The sequence below is a fragment of the Phaseolus vulgaris genome, chromosome 3 (genome assembly GCF_051622355.1).
Source record: "Phaseolus vulgaris cultivar YP4 chromosome 3, ASM5162235v1, whole genome shotgun sequence".
Classification (NCBI taxonomy): domain Eukaryota; kingdom Viridiplantae; phylum Streptophyta; class Magnoliopsida; order Fabales; family Fabaceae; genus Phaseolus; species Phaseolus vulgaris.
The window spans coordinates 33,739,757-33,760,812 of NC_143500.1; the positions used below are offsets into that span (position 1 = coordinate 33,739,757).

At 32.4% G+C, this 21,056-nt stretch overlaps 1 protein-coding gene, 1 long non-coding RNA gene and 1 pseudogene across 2 annotated transcripts; all 3 read left to right on the plus strand.

Annotated features, from left to right (window-relative positions):
- The first annotated feature begins 5,691 nt into the window (after positions 1-5,691).
- On the plus strand, positions 5,692-7,327 carry LOC137807137 (uncharacterized). The gene is made up of 4 exons (XR_011080472.2): positions 5,692-5,895; positions 5,995-6,194; positions 6,326-6,695; positions 6,897-7,327. It is a non-coding gene; the product is annotated as an uncharacterized LOC137807137 (long non-coding RNA).
- A 10,818-nt stretch (positions 7,328-18,145) lies between these two features.
- On the plus strand, positions 18,146-18,901 carry LOC150028803 (uncharacterized; the record flags this gene model as incomplete). Its single annotated transcript, XM_090300133.1, has 1 exon — positions 18,146-18,901. A coding segment is annotated over exon 1 (741 nt), but the record flags the coding sequence as incomplete, so codon positions are not given.
- Positions 18,902-18,910: 9 nt separating this feature from the next.
- On the plus strand, positions 18,911-21,036 carry LOC150028804 (uncharacterized; annotated as a pseudogene).
- The last annotated feature ends 20 nt before the right edge of the window (positions 21,037-21,056 follow it).

The window sequence follows — 21,056 nt, forward strand, 5'->3', positions numbered from 1 at the left end:
ATTTTTAATCCAAATAAAAATAAAAATATTTCAAAAAAATAATATTAACAGTTCATAAAATATCGTTATGGAAAATATAATTTAGTCCATGAAACATTAGCCACATAACTGAGATGAGTACACATAATTTAATTTAACGCTTTTGTAGAATTAAAAATAAAATAGAGATATAAGAAATAAATAAATAAATAAATAAATAAAGCTTAAAAAATATCCGAAAGGAGGAGCCAAAAGTATTTAGACAATTTCTTTCTCCACCATATCAATTCCAACCTACACTCTATTATTTTTTTAAATTTTCAAAAATTACTCTTATTATTTATAAATCCTAAATAGTAAATATAATTCAAAAATAAAAAATATATTCCAGATAAAAGAATCTGAACACAAAACTAAAAATCATTTCGGATAAAAATTTCCAGAATTCAAAATGTTTATTTTAAATTTCAATTAAATTTAAATTATAATAAATTATTTTATCTTACCTCTCAACTTTGTAATTCAAATTCAAACTCACCAAATAAGCGTATTCGGATAAAAATTTCCAGAATTCAAAATGTTTATTTTAAATTTCAATTAAATTAAAATTATAATAAATTATTTTATCTTACCTCTCAACTTTGTAATTCAAATTCAAACTCACCAAATAAGCGTAGTTTGGGTACACTAAAAGACAGTCCGCAACCAACGTTGGGGCTTTTTCTTCTTGTTTTCCCCATAATTTTAAAATGGGTGATTATTTTATATTTTGTAAAAATGATTTTCGAATTATTCATTCTATTTTTTTTTAAATAATTCCTTCAAAAAATTTGGAAGATAATTTTCATAAAAATATTTTTAAAATAGAATTTTAAGAACACGTGAAACTCTCTTTTCTTCTTCCTCTTAAAAAGTATCGTGAAAAAATGGAAGGTATTTTCATTTTTTTTTGTTAGTATATAGGTGCAGTTAATAATATGAGATGGAGGAAGAAAAAGCCCAACGTTGGAGATGAAAATGGGCCTTTCAGTTTCGTTCTTGCAGGCTTAAATACTTGGCAAATGCTCTCTGCACCATATCAATTATAACATCCACCTAACTTAGTATTTAAAATGATAGAAATGCCCTTTTAGGATGACGAAAATAACCTAATAAAAGAATGATGTAAATAAAAATTAATGTGGAAACCTTTTATCTAAAAATATTCTGAATTTATGTCAAATCAATTTATAAAATGAGGTTTGCACCCATTTATATATTACATGAGATTTTTAACACTACAAGAAAAAGTGCTTTTAGAAATCAAATTTTTGGTTTCTAAAATGATAAAATTATTCACTAACTTAATTAGAGACTAATTTAGAAACTAATAGTTAAGTGGCTAAAATCATGGTCGCTAATTTTAGATACCAATTTAGATTTTAATTTAAAAACCAATTTAGTTACCATTAAATAAAAACCAATTTAGTGACCAAATACATAGAAACTAATTTAGTGACAAAATTACATAGAAACTAAATTAACAACCAATTTCATTGAAACCAATTTAGTGACCAAAATATATAGAAACTCATTTAGTGACCAAATATATAAATGTCAAAAATATCACTATATTGGTCTCTAAATAATATAATTTATTATAAAATATTATTTTATTTACCTATATTTTTTTTTGTTTTTACCTGCTTACTCTTTCATATTTCATATTTATTTGTAAATTTAAGTTCACTAATTTTAAAATAAATTTATATAGTTCGTCAACTCAAAACAATTATGTTCAAAATCCAGATATGGTTATAAATGAGCATTTTTTTTCAAATTTTACAAAAAAAAAACTTTTTTATGAATTATGAATGTGAACTAAGATTATGGTAGAAATTAAAAGATAATCACATAAACTCAAGTTGAAATTATTATATTGTTGTAGTTGTTTGAAATCTACTTTCAACTTCTCTTAATATCCATGAGTTATATGTACAAGAAAGTTTAGTCTATTCCTCTCTATCCATCAAACTGTCTACAAGCTTATGAGCTGGAACAAATCAAAGACGGTCTTGGAAGCCAGAACTGAAAGATTGTTACAAATCAGTAAGAAACAAACACACAACAATGGATAAAGGAATGAAAGAATGAAAATTGAAACACAAGATGAATGCAGAATTGCAAATCATTGATTGATTGTTAACTTACCTTCTCAAACGATACTACCTCAACCTCATAATACAAAGTGGAGTTAGAAGGAACCGCAACAAATTCTTGTTGAGACTCTAATGAGCCAAAACCATACTCAGACACAATAGTTAACAATGCCACCTCACCCTTCTTCATAGTCAAAACAGCTTTGTCAAGCCCATCAATTACTTGTTCAACTCAATCCATAAAACACTCACATTAGCTAGCTTAAAAAATAATTTAGTGGGAATCGGGAGAAACATTGAGACATTTTTTCAACTTACCTTCATCAGTTTTGAATTTAAACAGATTCCCTTCATCATCATGACCCTTCTTCAAAAACAAAGTACCATCTTGCAACTTACCAATTACTTTCACTACAAGAATGCAAAAAACAGGAAGGAAACATCAAAACCATGTTTTAAATCCATAAACAATGACAAGGTTATCATCCACATTAAGAATTACAAGCATTTACATTTCACAACTGCCCCCTCATTTGGACGCTCATACCCTTCCCCTTCCTTGAGGATCTTCTTAATGACCTTCTTGTCATAAGTTACATCTAACAGTCTTCCAAGAAACTAACTCAAGAGTAATCTCCAATGATGCATTCGGTTTTAGGTTAAATCTAAATAACGAAATATTAGACATTGTTCCAAAATGGTTTTAAATTGCCAAAGTGGATCAATATCAATATTTCATACAACAATCTACAAGGCATGATTCCAGATTTGTCACTACATAATAATTTATATTACCTTAATCTTAGATCAAATCAATTTCAAGGTCATATTCCATCATTTTACGAGGTTCAATGTATCTTGATCTGTCTAACAATAAATTCACATATTCTTTTGTTACTACACTATTCAGGCCTCTTAAGTTTATACTTGTAGTTCATACCTTCAGTTCCTCAATGGTTTTCTCATAGTTGGAATTTTCATTCAGGGAGTTTTGCAACTTTTGGCTCATCAAGGAGTATGCATCAACCATCTTTTCATGTTCCAATGCAATCGCACCATTATATCCATTTCAGTGAAAAACTACAACATCAATGATAAACATATATAAACAATGACATGCTAGAATACATAACATACATAGCTCTTAATGACATGCTTTTCATGTTCTTGAAAATATTGTAGTTAGTGATATGCGATAGTATAAACAAATGCCTTGAAAAAACTTCTTATTAAAATGAATATAATTTGTCATTTATAAAACATAACCTTTGAACTTGAGAATACAAGAACATAGTTGTGTTGTAAAGTAGAGTTATAGTGAATCAATTTTCCAATTCAAATCATATTGCATCCAGAAGCATAACTTAACCAAAATACACCTCAAAGCAGATAAATGCCGAGAAAAAAAATTATACTCTTGGTATCTCAAACATTCATCAAAACATTTTTAGCCAACCAAAGCAAAATAAATAATAGTAAGTTGTCACCATCTTAGTCCTCCAAAAACTTAAGTATCATTACTTAAAAGAGGCACCACATCAATCATACTCGTTGGACTACTACCTTTGACTCCTTCCTTCCCAATTTTTCATGCCTCGATGCATCAACCACCTCTTGGTATTTCGAATACATTTTGGCCAACTTCAAGAAATAGATGTATATGGTAAGAAGGCATAATTTTGTAATTCAAATGAAAATGGGACCAACATTAAAGGTAAAATTTTAATAACTTACACTCCCCATCTCAAAGAAGTGAAGCAGCCAATGCAATTCCAGAAACTCCAACAGAATTTGTTGGGACTAGTAAACTATTTTCCTCCACCATGTTATCGGCTTCAATTGATTCAATCCACCTTTAAGAACAAAACAACTAACTAAAAAATAATTATGGGAGCAAATAATGGGTTTTATGTTATCTCTTCTTATAATTGTCATGTGCAATTATGTTTTCATAACTAATGCATGAAAAGGAATGGAATGAAATTCAATTATATATGCTGATTTTGCACAAAAGTGACAACAATAATCATCTATCTACTATTGCTCCCAATATTAATCAATTTAGAAATAAAACTGATTACACATTACAATCATTAGTGTCACCGTTTAGTGAACTTGAGCTTGTATTAGTAAAGTAGTTAAGACCATATAATAATTACTAGTATAAAAGGAGATTATTTTAAGATTTCATGACAAAATTGAACTATCACATTTTTAGTTTACAGTTTCAGGCCACTTTTCTTTCATTTTCTTCCTCCTTACATTGATTAGACCTTTCAAATAATAAGTTTTCTAGACAAATTCTAGATTGTTGGACCAATTTCAAATCAATGGTTTATTTAAACATCAGTCAGAACAAATTTTCTGTAAAATTCCTACGTCAATGGGATCACTCCTTGAACTTCAAGTATTATTGAGAAACAATAAATTAACAGGTTCTAATTTGGTCCATTTTTATTGCAAAATTATTTGATGAGTAATATGTGGAACCATGGTAATTGTAGGGGCAGGAAACTATCCACCAAGAGTATGTCTCGTATATTCCTATAGATTGTAAATGAGGGAATAAAACATGAAAACAAAATTTAGGGTTTTAAGATGGGAAGATACACAGTGAGTAAAGTTGTGTGGAGCTTCGATGAGCAAGCACAAAAATTAAAGGCAAAGGACGAGAATGGAGCATGAATTGAAACTTACGATGATAAGCTTGAAGAGGTTGGCCTCCTTTGAATCAAAGAAGCGTCATTGACCGTCGTAGAGTGCATTGTCGTCGCGGAGTGCGTTGCCGTCGCGGAGTGCGTAGCCGCCGCGGAGTGCGTTGTGATAGGCTCTTTCTACGGCTATACTAAGATAATTGAACACTAGGGTAACATAAAAATTCTTCTCCTTTCATTACTGTTGAAAACTGACCTAAATAGAAGTTGTATGGGCCAAACTTACCTTACATTGTTTCCTAATCTTTCTAATAACACCTGATCAATTACATAATGTAATCTTTCATCCATTTGGTCTTAATAATCTGACGTTTAGGCCTATTATTTTTGGGCCCTGTTGTATCGGTACCATCATCCGGTTTCAACACTTTGTCTTCAAAGTGAGTGGTTGGATTGGTTTGGGCTGAAAAGTAATGATTGGATTGGGCTTGAGGACGTGTTGGGTGTGAAGGGTGAACATTGGGCTGGCCTATTTGTGGACTGTTTTGGAACGTTATAGAATTCTTAGGAGTAAAGTCTTGGATTTAGGAATCTGTAGTGTGATCATTACGTGGCCTTTGGTGAGTGGTTGGAATGGTTGGTTGGGGCAGAGAGTTAGGTGAGTGACTTAATGGTGGGTTTAAAAAATCTGCAGGGTTAGGTGGGGCTATTAAATGCTGGTTGGAAAGTGTTGAGTGACGTGGTGCAGAGTTAGGTGGGGGCATTAATTGCTCTTCTGAAGGGGTTTCAAAGTTAGGTGAGTGAAGTGGTTGGTCATTTGAAAGGCTTTTGGGGTTAGGCGTGGGCGTATTCAAAGAGTTTGGCGTGTCACTATCCGCATGAGAGAGTGAATTAATATCAGTGGCTAGCGTGGAGAACTAGCGTGTGTTGGTGCAATAAATCAGCAACGGTGGTGCCTGAGCGTGGACTGTGCAACAGATCTAGGGCGGTGGGAGGTTGTCTTTCGTACAGAGCATGGAACGTGAGGTTCCAATGGCAGAGTGGTAAGTCGTATTGTGCCAAAGTTCTGCTAGATGAAGATATTGGAACCAAGTGTGAGGATGTTTGCCAGCAAAGCATCGTAGGTAATCTTCCAAACTTCGATTAAGAACTTCTGTTTGTCCATCTATTTGCAGATGGTAAGCAAAACTGAATTTTAATGTTGTGTCTTGTGCCTTGAATAGGTGTTTCTAAAAAGTGCTGACAAATAGGGGATCTCGGTCTGAGACAATGGATTTTGGCAGCCCATGAATACGACAAATCTCAACCGAGAATCGCTTGGCAAGTTGCTGGGCATTGAACTGTTTGGGAAGTGCCATAAAGTGAGTATACTTCGTGAGGTGATCACATATGACCCATATCACAGAGTGACCTACTAAGGCAAGTAAGTGTGTTATGAAATCCATTGATAAATCTTCCCACACTTGATTTGGTAATGGGAGGGGTTGGAGTAATCCATGGGTCTTTGTTGGCAAATACTTGTTACGCTGACATGTGGTGCATTGTTGAATGTAGTTCTTGATATCTCTAGTCCACCCCAACCAGTAGAAGGCAACAACAATGCGAGCAAGGGTGGGTTTAATGTCGGAATGACCCGCTGTGGGCGATTCATGTAGTTCTTGGAGGATGCGGTTTCTGAAATTGTTGGTATCTGGTTGAAACACTTGGTGACGAAAGAAAAGTAGACCATGACGGACCGAGAAGAGGTTGGGCCTTTGTGTATCTTTAGCGCAAGCGTCAACTAATTTTGTTCCTTCTATGGTGGAATAAAATTGGTGTAACTCTTCAAATAACAATGGTATTGGCGACGAGAGTGCAAGCAACATTGAAGGCGGATCTGTGTCTTGGCGTGAGAGAGCATCCGCAACCACATTTTGTTTACCAGGTCGGTATAGAATTTGGAAATCATATCCCTGTAACTTTGATGTCGATCTTTGTTGTTCTGGAGTTTGTATTGTTTGTGACTCAAGTGTATTTAATTTTTTTTTATCTGTGATTATTTTGAAGTGTTGCCCTAACAAGTACTGACGTCATTTTTTTACTGCTTCTGTGATTGCATACATCTCTCAAACATACACTGATGAAGCTTGGAGCCTTGAACACATTTTCTTGCTAAAGAAGGATAGTGGGTGCCCATTTTGTCTGAGTACAACCCCCACGGCTACTGCAGACGCGTATGTTTCCACAACAAAAGGCAAGGAAAAATCTGGTAGGTGTAGTGTAGGAACTTGAGATATTTGTAATTTTAATTATGTAAAGGCCTCCTGAGCCAAGACACTCCATGTAAATTTTTTATTATGCAACAAATCGGTGAGAGGAGCGGCGAGAGTGGCGTAGTGATAAACAAACTTTCTATAAAATCCTGTGAGGCCGAGAAAATCACGTAATTTTGTGAGTGAACATGGATGCGGCCAATTGTGTATGGCAATAACTTTTTCTGGATCAGGGGCTACTCCTTTAGCCGAAATGATATGGCCCAAGTAATTTACTTTAGAAGTGTCAAAACTGCACTTAGATAACTTAGCAAAAAATTTCTCAGTGTGTAAAACTTCTAAGATAATCTTTAAGTGCACAACATGTTCCTGCAAATTGGGACTATAAATCAAAATATCATCAAAGAAAACAATGACAAACCGCTGTAAATAAGGTCTGAGAAGGTCATTCATGGCTGCTTGAAAAGTGGAGGGCGCATTAGTCAATCCGAAAGGCATGACTAAAAATTCGTAATGTCCATCAATGGTTCTAAATGCTGATTTGTGAGTGTCTTGAGGAATAAGTCGAATTTGATGATACTTTGAGTATAAATCAATCTTAGCGAAAACTGTAGCTGAGCCTAGTTCATCGAGCAATTCATCGATGGTAGGGATGGGACAGCGGTCACGGATGGTGGCTGCATTTAAGGCTCTGTAGTCAACACAAAAGCGCCAACTGCCATCCTTTTTTTTATGAGGAGGACAGGGGAAAAAAAGGGCTTGTGTTGGGTTTAATGATACCCTCTTGAAGCATCTCAGAGATGAGTTGGGTTATAATTTCCTTGTGGGAGTAAGGATAATGATATGGTTTAACATTAATGGGTGGGGTATGAGGCAAAAAGGGTATGTGGTGGTCATGTGGTCTAGGTGGGGATAAACCTTTGAGTTTTTGAAAGATTGTTTTGTTTTGTAGAAGAATGGATTGAATGGAAAAAGGAAGGGAATATAATGGAGATGATGGGTTTTGTAGGTTAGAGTCCAAGGTCACTGATGGAACATGGTTGTTGTTTATTTGAAAGCAGGTGAAGGGATGCAATGGAATGGGTGGATAGGTATTGACAAAATTGGTGGTAGGTGGTTGAAGTTGGGGTAGATGGAGTGGCAGCTTGTAAGGTGATTTGTTTGTTCTAGTGGGTGAAAGCAATGCTAGGTATAGAGAAATCTGCCTGAATAGGCCCTAGAGTGCGCAACCATTCAATACCCAAAACTACATCTGCTCCTTCAATAGGTAATAGGTAGAAAGGAATGGTGAATGTAGAAGTTTGAAGAGAGATGTCCACTAAGGGGCATATGCCTTGGCATTGTATGAAGGCCCCATTTCCTACCATCACTGATAAGGGAGGGCTTGGTGTAATAGGCAGATGGAGGTGGTGAGCTATGCGGGGCTGGAGAATGTTGTGGGAGTTGCCTGAATCAATGAGAACAGTTACAGGTAGGTTGTGGATGGTGCCAGTAAATTTTAGAGTTTTGGGAGATGTGTTGCTTGTGAGGGCTTGGGGTGATGAATGAAAATGGATGGTGTTTGGGCATTCAGTGTTTGTGGGTGCATTCTCGATAGTTTCTAAGGTGGTGTTTGAGTCATCCAAGAGAAGTAGGAAACGGGAAGTGGTGCATCTATGCCCTAGAGTAAATTTATCATCACAGTTGTAACATAAACTAAGGGCACGACGTTCTTGCAACTGGGTTGGTGTGAGGCGTTTAATGGGCAAGGGATGATTTATTTGAGGGTTGACAATGGATTTGTTGCTAGGAAATAAGGGGAAGTTGGTGGTAGGATGGGTTGTTTGGGGGGTAATAAAACGTTGGTGTCTAGGTTTGGAGTCACGATGTTTGTCCTCAATGAGTTTGGCTAGACCAATGGCTTGGGATACAGAATATGGGTTGAGGATGGAGAGTTCTCTGCGAATTTCAGGTTGGAGTCCCGAAATAAAGCAATTAAGTATAATATCGGGGGTGAGTCCAACTACGTAGTTACATAATTTCTCAAAAAAGGATTGATAATCTATTACCGTGGTGATTTGCTGGAGTTTGAATAATTCTGTTTGATGGTTAGTGTAGGTGGACGGTCCAAAACGTAGTTCCAAGGCTCGAGTGAAGGATGTCCAGTCCGTGATAAGGTTTTTTTTATGCAACCATTTAAACCAGCTAAGAGCCTCTCCTTTCATGTGAAAAGCTACCTTAGAAATCCTTTGTTCAGGTGGAATATGATAAAACGCAAAATACTGCTTTGCTTGGAAGAGCCAATCTAAAGGTTCAGGGCCTTAAAAAAAGGCTAACTGGAGTTTGGGTGGCCGGATATTGGGAGGGGGATTGCTATTATATTGACTGCTGCCAGGGGGTGACTTGTGTTTTCATCGGGGTGTGTGGAGAGAATTTGACTCATGAGAAAGGTGAGAGTGGATTGAACATAATCATTATGTGTCTCCATGGCTGCCTGACGGTTGTGATTATCTTCCATATGCACCTGAATACATGACATACGTTCTTGAATGGATTGTAGAATTTCTTCTAGGTCTTTGGTGTTTAGGAGAAGGCATGGGAAAGGTCAATGAAAGCACCAATTGATAGGCTTTTTCTACAACTACATTAAGATAATTGAACACTAGGGTAACATCAAAATTCTTCTCATTTCATTACTGTTGAAAACTGACCTAAATAAAAGTTGTATAGGATCACATCAAAACTGGCCTTAAATTTTTTTCCTAATCTTTCTAATAACACCTGATTAATTACATAATGTAATCTTTCAACCATTTGGGCTTAATAATCTGACGTTTGGGCCTATTATTGTTGGGTCCTGTTGTATCACGTTGTCATCGCAGCGTTTCCGTGGCGGAGTGCGTTCCCTTGTAGTGCCTTGCCTCTGAGAATGAGAGATAGAAAAGGTTAAGATAAACTTAGAAATTCAAACCTCCAGAATATATTCAGATTTAAAAAAATTAAATAAATTTTTATAAAGTATGAATATTTATTTAAATTAATTCATAAATTTTTAATTTAAATAATATTTTGAATTTATTATTAATTTAATTTTATGTTTAAATAAAATTAAAAGATTAAAATACTATTTTAAATGTAATTTTTCAATTGATATTAATTATTTTAATATTATACTAAAATTAATAATTTTATTCATATTAATTTAAAATATTTTATAAATTAAAAATGAATAATTAATTTTATAAATATTAATTACTCCAAAATTAATATTTAAATTCAAATAACAGTGACTAAAAATTTAAGTATCTAATTATATGATAGTTTCTAATTTTATTATTTTTAGAAATAAAAAACTAGTCTCTAAAATAGATTAGAAGTGACTAAGAAAATGGTTTCCAATTACATCTTAACAAGAGACTAAAAAAATGGTCTAAAAAAAAACATTTTTTATTTTATTTTTACTATTAGTTACCAAAAATATAGTATCAAATTATATTATAATTTTTATTAGTAATAGATACTAGTAACCAATAATTTTTAGTTTATAAAATAGTATCTAAATTAGTTATTATAGAAACTATTTTTTTTATGGTTTCTAAATTAGTTACTATTAAAACATTTTCTTATAGTGTAATAAAAAAAAGTAAAAAAAAGATAAGAAATAAATGAAAATAAAACGTTTTTGAATAAGAAAAAATAATAAAAACAGTTTGCTTGTTATTATTATTGTATTTATTATATTTAAAATTGTTCCCTAATAGGGTTGGAACCAAGAGAACAATTTGAACTACTTCTTGATCGGTCGGTCCATCTGCACCTTACTCCCTCTTCTTGGTTGAACTCTCACACTCGCTCTTCCGCTCCTTCTCCTCGCTAGCTTCAGATTTGGATGGCACCTGCAAAAGGTACTCTACACTCAAGTCAGACTTCAACACTCAACACTCCATATTTAAGATTAGATGATTGCGTACTTGATCCTTTGAGATCCATGCTAATTTAGACAATTATTGTGGACCCATTGTGGTTAATAGGTCTAATAAAATAAGATTAACATTGAATCATTAATCAGTCCTGTTGTTGATCATGTCGGTCAATTTAGATCGGATGCCGAATAATCAAGATCTCGGTCGTGATGACTATTACAAAAATTAAAAATAATCTACCAATTATATTCACTGCATTAAGCAATTGTGTAATCATTTTGAATATGAAAAAGAAAATGCTCCCAGATATCATTTTAAGATGTTAAGTAAATTTATAAATTTTACAATAATTTTTTATAATATCAAGAAAGAATTTAAAATATAATTTTTCCTATTATTTAAAATTTTTTTACAAAAATTATTTTTTTAAATAGAGATCTTATTTTTTTATGTAAATTAAAATCTGCAGAATTTTGGTATGGGAAAATTTGTCATGACGAACTTAATTCATTTTTAAGCGACAGCTGTATTATGCAGTCTGATAGGCCTGGAGATTATGCTATAATCAATAAAATCTTTTTGAATTCTGATTCATCTGAATCCATGGATGATATATTCAACTAAGTTCATGGGAAAGATCTTTAATTTGGCAGTGATCCATGCACTGATTCCCATTATGTCTTAATCAAGCACATGCTCTGTTTCACTCATAATCACCTACACAAAACACTTTTTCATCTCCTTTTTGTTTTGTTTCTCTTCTTTTTCTAATTGTCTTATCCATAATGCAATGTTTTTTCACTGCAAACTTCATACACCAGGTACGGTAGAAACACCTCCTCATAAACAAACAAGGCTAGAGACTATAAAGAGCATATCAAGATGGCTACTCCAGTTGGAATCAAATTGCCTCACAATCCAAATCATCTTCATTTTGACCAAAACATTTTCTATAAACTGATTTTATGATGTAAAGTTGAATTAAATTCATGTTTTTATAAGAATTTCAGAATGAATTTGTAATGGTCCATGCAGTTCTAAACATGGTGCATGCAGTTGTATTGAGACGTACTTTAGTTATAGGCCCATTTCTAAACAATATCATGCTGCTATATCTTCGGGTTGATACGTTCTTTTGCCTTCATTAATATCCAAACAAACCAAAAAAACATATAATTTGCTTTCGATCCGCAAGTACAAGACAACACCTCCCCACCAAAATAGTCAAATTATATAACTATGATGTTTGTCTTATTATCTTCATCTAATCTAAAGTAGTCATCTTATATCTTAAAACTGAAGTAAATAATCCCATTCATCATGAGAAAATCAATAAGAATTTATATTAATCATACCAAAAAGCACACATAAGAAATATGTTGTTTTTCCATTAATGTGCCCGTTAATGGTTATGACTGATTATTAAAATAATGATGATAGGAATCCAAAGAAAAGATTTTCTCAACGAACTGACATGACTTACTGTGTATATAATTGTACATAGCAGCTTCTTTATAGTATGCATATTATATACTTGTTCTTAGAAGCATTATTATATAGCTATGGTGCCTCCAAAACCCTGATTATAGGGAAATGTTTGAATTAATAAAGGTAAATGTGTGCTACCAAGTGAGCATGTTGTAGCTATGCTGATTATTTGGCAGCATTATCATGCACATGGGAAAGAGATTGCTAATCCAACAACGATCCATACCATGCCAAAAGATGTGATATGATGCACTGAAAGCATCCAATTTTCAGCATATATAGATATAGCTGCCTATAAAGTCCTGCTAAATGGGTTCCAGATAAAACTAAATGTATGTTATCAGTTAGTATTTAAAAAACTAAATGTATCTTATCAGTTAGTATTTAAAACTGCAATTCATTTAGTTGTTCTTGCTTAATCATTTTAGTTAGATATAACTTTCATATTTTTTAGTATTAAAAAGTAAATTTTAAATTTAACTTAATCTTATAAAACTGATATATAAGATTGATGTGGGATCTCCAACACATTCTCACGAGACTTTCAACTTGTGTGTTAACTTGCTGATAACAGTCGGTAACAAATTATATAATAAACTTTAAAAATTAATTCAATTTTATGAAATCAACTTATAAAATAAAATTTACATTCACTTACACTACAAAAAAATCATAAAATAGAAATTAATTTTTAGAGACCAAAATAATTAGTTGCAATAGTAACTAAATTAGAGACCATTTTAGAAACTAAAAAAAAATTGGTTTCTAAATTAGTTTCTGTTAAATAGTTTCTAAATTGGTATCTAATTAACAACCAAAGTTTTTACTACCAAATTTAAAAATTAAATAATTGGTGGTTAAAACTTTGGTAACTAATTAAATACCAATTTAGAAACTATTTATCAATAATAAAAACTATTTTAAAAAAATAAATTTTATTTAATTTCTAAAATAGTATTTAATTTAGTTACTATTGTAACTAATTATTTTAGTCTCTAAATATTAATTTCTATTTCATGATTTTCTTTTAGTGATATACAATATTAAATATTTTGTTCTCTAATAAATTTAAATCTTCACTATTTAGTTTAAACATTAAACCTAGCATATGCATATGATTCGCTTTCTTGGAATGATAAAAGGTACTTAATAATATTCTTTATTCTTGACTTCTTTTCTTTCTGTATTTTCTTCAATCCAGTTCGCTTGTCTCTTTATACAAATTCAATGTTTTTAATGTTCACAGCATTGATTAGGACTAGTCTTTCGAAAGAGAATAATAATACAAAAGGCGAAGTAGGTTAAAGTATGAGTTAATAATTAAAAACAAGATTGTTATATCTTCAATGGGAGAATCAAATTGCAATACAGTCCAATCTAATTGATTAGCTTCTTTTCCTGACTCTGATTCTGACAAAAATCAAATTGTCTCTAACCTCTTCGAGTTAAACTATGACTAATTATATTTACATATAATAATTATGTTTAGGTTTTATGGCACATAATTATGTGGAGTTTCAATAATTCATGACACGAAGAATCTATCTGTAATAATATATTCAGAAACTTCACTAAACGTGCGCATGATTTATATTTTCTTCTTGGAGATGCCGACTTATTTATGACTTTGAACATTGTGCCATGCTAATCTTTCTTTTAGGTATTTCTAATTTCCTTAATAATTATCGTTTGGAGTTTAGTCACATAAGATGACAAGATTATGTTCGGCGTCTCCACAGATCAATTTTTCTTATTATTATTGATACTATTTTTTATTATTGTTGTTGGATCAAATTTTACTAGATGTCAAACTTTGTAAAATATTTTCAATTTTTTTTATAAAAGCAAAGTCATCTATTTAAGCATGGAAATAATGTAATATTGAAATACTATATATGCATTCTAATTTTTTTAGATAATTTTAGTTTTTTATATTTTAATCTAATAGTCAAATATTTTTTTATATTTTAAATATTTTTATCAAGACATATCATATCATATATTAAATGCAAAAGTATATAAACTAAATAAAACAATGAAATGAATATATATATATATATATATATATATATATATATATTAGCTCTTTAAATATATATGTCTCCCTAATGAACTTCTGACACCGTAGCTAGGATAATAAAATTTAACTTCTATAAGAAAACGTTGATAGAACATCTTTATCCTTTTTTTATCACATATAATTTGATCTACATTCGCCCGTACAATAATTTTATTAACAGAAAACTCTATACTGAAATTTACTTTTACAGTAATTTTATCTTTATCTCATACACAATTTTTTTTATTTAATATGCATTTACTTATATTTTAAAAATATATTATGCTAAATTAAAATTATTGATCATGAAATATCAAATAATTTAAAATTTACTTCACCAAAAAAGTTTTTAAAACATTATAATAAATCTTTGCATGTTAAACTTCAACTATTAGTTAAAAGTCCTCAAATAATATATTACTTCTCCTTAAAATAAGCATAAAGTAACTTGGATAATGTAGTTAGTGCATGAAAGTCAAAGCAGAAAGGAAAAATGTCTAATAGTTCATTAATGGTAGAGGTTGAATAGATGGTGAAAACAGATACATGGTGAGACCAAGAGTGTTTGGAGTGTCAATTATAAAAATTTTCAAATTAGATATATTTTTCAAATTTAAGACAACATTATTCATTATGCTTTCCTTTTTATCTTTTTTAATATATATATATATATATATATATATATATATATATATATATGTATGTATGTATATATGTAAATAAATTATTTCTTTAGTATTTTAAAAAAACAACTTTAAAGGACAGATAAAAAATGGAGGAAGTACTGTTGAGAGAAAAGTTATACTTATTCCTATTTGTAGTGACAAATTTTACAGGTGATTGTTAAAAGAATAATAATAATAATATAAATTAATTGGCATATTTTAGATTCATCACTGTAAATATTTGTTATTGTAAAGAAAATAAAAATTATACCATATTTAAGGGAACAATGTGAAACGAAGAGAATTTTATGTTAGCAGAATATGATAAAATATGATATGTTGATTTGATGAGGCATGTATTTTTCGTCAATAGTTTATCTTATTATTGTTTATTATCTTTACATGGTTAAATTGTAAAACGTAAATCAATTTCTAAGAAAATTTAGAGTAATTTTATATTTAATTTTTTTAAAATTTTTTTACGGATATAGAAATTTATAATTAAATTTATGGTTAAATATGTTTTTCGTCTGTGAAATAGTTTTCATTCATATTTTAAATTTTAAATTTCTAAATATTTGTAGTAAGAAAACTATCTTATAGTAAGAAAACTAATAACATAAAGTATTATTAGGCTTTGTTAAGTGACAAACAAATTTTAAATGTAGATTAGGATGTTATTTCATGATGACTGAATACTGATATGAATGTTATAATATTATAATACAACTTGATGAAATATTTTACAAACATTTATATTGAGAAAAAATAAGAAAAATAAAATAAAATTCACTTGTCCATAACTAAAATTAACTCATTGGATTAGTTAAAAATAAATTTTTAAGAATAATTAATTAAAAATTATGCAAATTTATTTCTATATGAGATAATTTTAAATAATTGAAAAATAATTTTTTCTCTTGAGACTTTGTTAAGATACTATAGAGAGATTTAACATCAATGAATTAGAAGTAAAACTTATAAGAAATGGTGATATTACCTCTAACTCAAAACACTTTAAATTTATGTCCATTAATTGTGATACTGAAATATTTGTTTGGATGATATGGTAGAAATGTGTCAAACTATATCAAATTCTTATATCCATTGTTTTCTCCATTATGTATTTTGTATTGAATGTTCCCTCTTGAATCCCTATTTTTTGCCATTTTTCCCAATAATGGTAGCAAAAGTTTTTGTTCAACTAAGTGATAATTTTACACGAGTTTTGAAGCAGGATAATGACTGGAGTCTGAAATATTACAAATTTATATAGTGGTTCACATTGTGTTTTACTATAAAAATTTAATTCGCAGATAGATAATTAAATTTGATTTATTTATTGATTGATTGAATGATATTAAAATTTTATCTTTGTTTTAAGGAAAAAAAGTATAAATATTTGTGCACAAGTTGTTTAAAAGATGAATGAATTTATTTCTGATATTTTTTAAGTTAAAATACACTACTCACACTAGTACAAAAAACTTCATTAACGACTCCCTTTAAAGACGGTTAGAAAAGAACCATCGTAATAAGCGAGGCGGTGGCAGTTTCGTAAATATATTGAATTTTTTTTGGCTTTTTAACGACAGTTATAGCTTGAACCGTCGTTAAATGTGGATGAGGAGGTTTTAACGACGGTTCCCTACTGAACCGTCGTTAAAAGTAGGTTTTTTCGCTACGGTTCTCCCAGAACCGTCGTTAAAAGTGAGTTGTTTTTTTAATTTTTCCCTTACCAGCGCGCCTTCCCTCTCTTCATTTTCACATTCCAGTTTCCCTCTTTCTCTCATTCTCACCCGCACACAGTACCTTCACGCCACCGCCAGTGTCGCCGCTCCACCGCCCGCGCGACCTAGCTCTCCACCCTAGACCTCGCGCTCACACCGACAACCACCGCGCCGCCCCTGCTACTCGCACGCCCCTACTACTCGCGCGCCCCTGTGCGCTCCGTGCCGGCCCAGCTCCCCGCGCCGCCCCAGCTCCCCGCGCCACCCTAGACTCGCGTGCGCCCTAGCCTCGCGCGTGCCCTGCCACGATTAGCACTCACCCGCGCCGCCTAGCCTCGCACGCGCCTTGCTTTGCCGCGACTAGAGCTCACCCGCGGCCCCCTGTGACCAGCGTGGCCTCACGCTGCCACAACCCTGCAACCAGCGCCGCCCCGCTCAGCACCAGCGCCATCTTGCTCTACCCCTGCGACCAGTGTTTATATTTTGAGGTTAGTATATGTTTATTTATTATTTAATTATGTATTAAATTTTGATTTATTATATTTTGAGAGTGTTTGTTCTGATTTAGATATTGATTTTATATATTGAATGTACTAAGTCTGAGTCCGAGGGTGTCCGACCTTTGGCAATCTGAATTTAGTTTTTCATGATTAGATATTGATTGCATATATTGAACGAATTTATTCTGAGTCCAGAGGTGTCCGACCTTCGGCAGTTTTGATTTAATTTTCAATGATTATATATTGTTTTGACATATTGAACGCATTGGTTCTGAGTCCGGAGGTGTCCGACCTTCGGCATTTTTGTTTTATTTTTTCATGATTACATATTGAAAGTATTGGTTCTTAGTTTAGCAGTTCTATGGATCGGAGTTGGATTAATACACCACGAATAAGTGATACTTACGAAAAAGGGGTGGAAGAGTTCATACAATTCGCATAACATAATGCCGTTAGTTATAAGAATGGAGTAAGGATAAGGTGCCCTTGTATCAATTGTTTAAATGGAAAGATATTGACTGTTTCTGAAATTAGAGAACATCTTTTGTGTGATGGATTTTTGAAAAGTTATACAACATGGACGTGGCATGGTGAATTGTTAGACTTGCCAAGTGTGCACGGAGGTTCGGAGGAAGTTCATTTCTCAATGGATGATAGATTAGAAGACATGATTCGTGATGTGGGAGCAGAATCATTTGCTAATGTAGTTTTTGAAAATATGTCTAATGATGCAGAGACTCCTTTGTATTCTGGTTCAACTAACTTCACACGATTATCAGCAGTGTTAAGGTTGATGAATTTGAAGGCAATGAATGGATGGACTGACAAAAGTTTTACAGAATTGCTTCAATTGCTTAAGGACATGCTTCCAGAAGGAAATACCCTGCCCAATCGAAATTATGAGGCAAAAAAAATACTTTGTCCAATGAGTATGGAGTATAGAAAAATACATTCATGTCCTAACGATTGTATTTTATACAGAAATGAGTATGAAGATTTAAGAAAATGTCCCAAGTGTGGTTTGTCACGCTATAAGGTTAAGGTTGGTCAGAATGATGAAATTGATGAATTGACAAAGGAAGGTCCTCCTGCTAAGGTTGTTTGGTATCTTTCGATAATTCCAAGGCTTAAGCGTTTGTTTGCAAATGCAAATGACGCTAAAAACCTTAGGTGGCATGCAGATAATAGAAAATGTGATGGATTACTTCGTCATCCTGCTGATTCTTTGCAGTGGAAGAATATTGATAAAGAATTTCCTGAATTTGGAAAAGAATCAAGAAACTTAAGACTTGGATTGGCAACTGATGGAATGAATCCTTTTGGAAATTTAAGTAGTAATCATAGTTCATGGCCCGTTTTGTTAGTGATTTACAACTTACCTCCTGCGTTGTGTATGAAGCGCAAATACATGATGTTATCTATGATGATCTCTGGTCCAAAACAACCTGGAAATGACATAGATGTTTATCTTAATCCATTGATTGAAGATTTGAAATTATTGTGGAATGAAGGGTTTAAGAATGAATCTTTCCGATTGCATGCGATGTTGTTTTGTACTATCAATGACTTCCCTGCATATGGGAACTTGTCAGGTTATAGTGTGAAAGGCCATAGAGCATGTCCAATATGTCAAGACAAGACATCTTATGAGCAGTTGAAACATGGAAGAAAAACCGTGTATCTTGGGCATCGTAGATTTCTAAAGAAATATCATCCATATCGTCGATTGAAAAAAGCTTTTAACGGATACCAAGAACATGAAATTTGTCCCACTCCCTTAAGTGGTGTTGAAATTTATGAAAAAATAAAAAATGTTAATGTGACTTTTGGAAAAATGAAGAAGAAGCAAACGGTGAGTGAAATATGGAAGAAGAGATCAATCTTTTTTGATCTTCCGTATTGGTGTAAGTTGGATGTTAGACACTGTCTAGATGTAATGCACGTAGAGAAGAATGTGTGTGATAGTCTAATAGGAACACTTCTGAACATTAAAGGCAAAACAAAGGATGGTGTGAATGCACGTCTAGATTTGATTGAAATGAATATACGAGAGGAATTGGCACCGAGAGAAGTTGGTAAACGTACATACTTGCCTGCAGCGTGTTACACTTTGTCAAAGAAAGAGAAAACAAGTTTTTGTGAATGTCTTAAAGGTGTTAAGGTACACAAGGCTACTCTTCAAATGTGAAGAGTCTTGTATCTATGAATGATTTGAAACTAATTGGCTTAAAGTCACATGATTGTCACGTTCTAATGCAACAATTATTACCAGTGGCTATTCGTGGAATCTTGCCCAAAAATGTTAGGCATACAATCACTCGACTATGTTCATTTTTCAATTCCATATGTAGTAAAGAGATTGACTCTCAGAAGTTGGATGAACTTGAAGAAGAAATAATTGTTATCTTGTGTCAACTCGAGATGTTTTTTCCTCCATCTTTTTTTGATATTATGGTACACTTGGTTGTTCATCTTGTAAGAGAAATCAGATTGTGTGTGCCAGTTTATATGCGATGGATGTATCCAGTTGAACGATACATGAAGATTTTGAAGGGATATGTGAAGAATCAATGTCGTCCAGAAGCTTCCATTATTGAAAGATACATTTCAGAAGAATCTATTGAGTTTTGTTCTGAGTACATGTCAAAAGCCAAATGTATAGGAGTTCCTGAAAAAGGTTGGCACTCTCGTAGATTCATAAGTAAATCTTCAAGAGGTGTACATGTCATAAGCAAATCTAGAGAAGAGGTTCTGCAAGCACACTTGTATATCTTGAATAACACTGATGAGGTGTTACCATACTTAGATACACACAAAGACATTGTCAAATATAAAAATCCAAGACAATTAGAAAAATGGGTGTTAATTGAGCATAACAAAACTTTCATGTCATGGTTTAAGCAACAAATAATGAATGATCCATCAGCATATGAAACATTAACATGGCTTGCAAACGGTCTCAAATTTGATGTTTTATGTTGTTCTGGCTATGAAGTAAATGGTTGTTTGTTTTACACAAAGTCTCGAGATGATAGGAGTACAGTGCAAAATAGCGGAGTCACCTTGGAGGCAGAGTCTATGCAGTTTTCAACTGCAAAGGATCAAAATCCTGTTGTGGGATCAATGCCTTATTATGGCGTCATAGTAGAGATTTGGGAAGTTAATTATACCAAGTTTATTGTACCTGTTTTCAAATGCAAGTGGGTTGACAATAAGACTGGTGTCAAAGTTGATGAATCAGGAATGACTTTGGTTGACTTTCGAAAGATAGGTTATCATGACGAACCATTTATAATGGCACATCAAGCTTCCCAAGTTTTCTATATCCAAGATCCTACGTCTGACCACTGGTCTGTTGTGCTACATGGAAAAAAACAACATAATGACCCAGAAGATACAAACAATGACATTTGTGAGATTGAATCACTTACAAGAACGACCATCAATAAAGAGTACGAGGATGTTGCTGATGTTGTACATGCAACTCGAAATGATCATGATGAAGGAATATATATTTGTATGTACATGTGATTCATGTTTAGTTTTACAATATATTTCATTTTCATTATATTTCATATTCTTGATGCTTATTATATTTTTTTGATAACAGGAACATGGCAGATGATAAAGTTTCCCATTCAAAAACTGGTAGAGGACCTACAAGATTGAAGAATATGTTTAAGAAGATA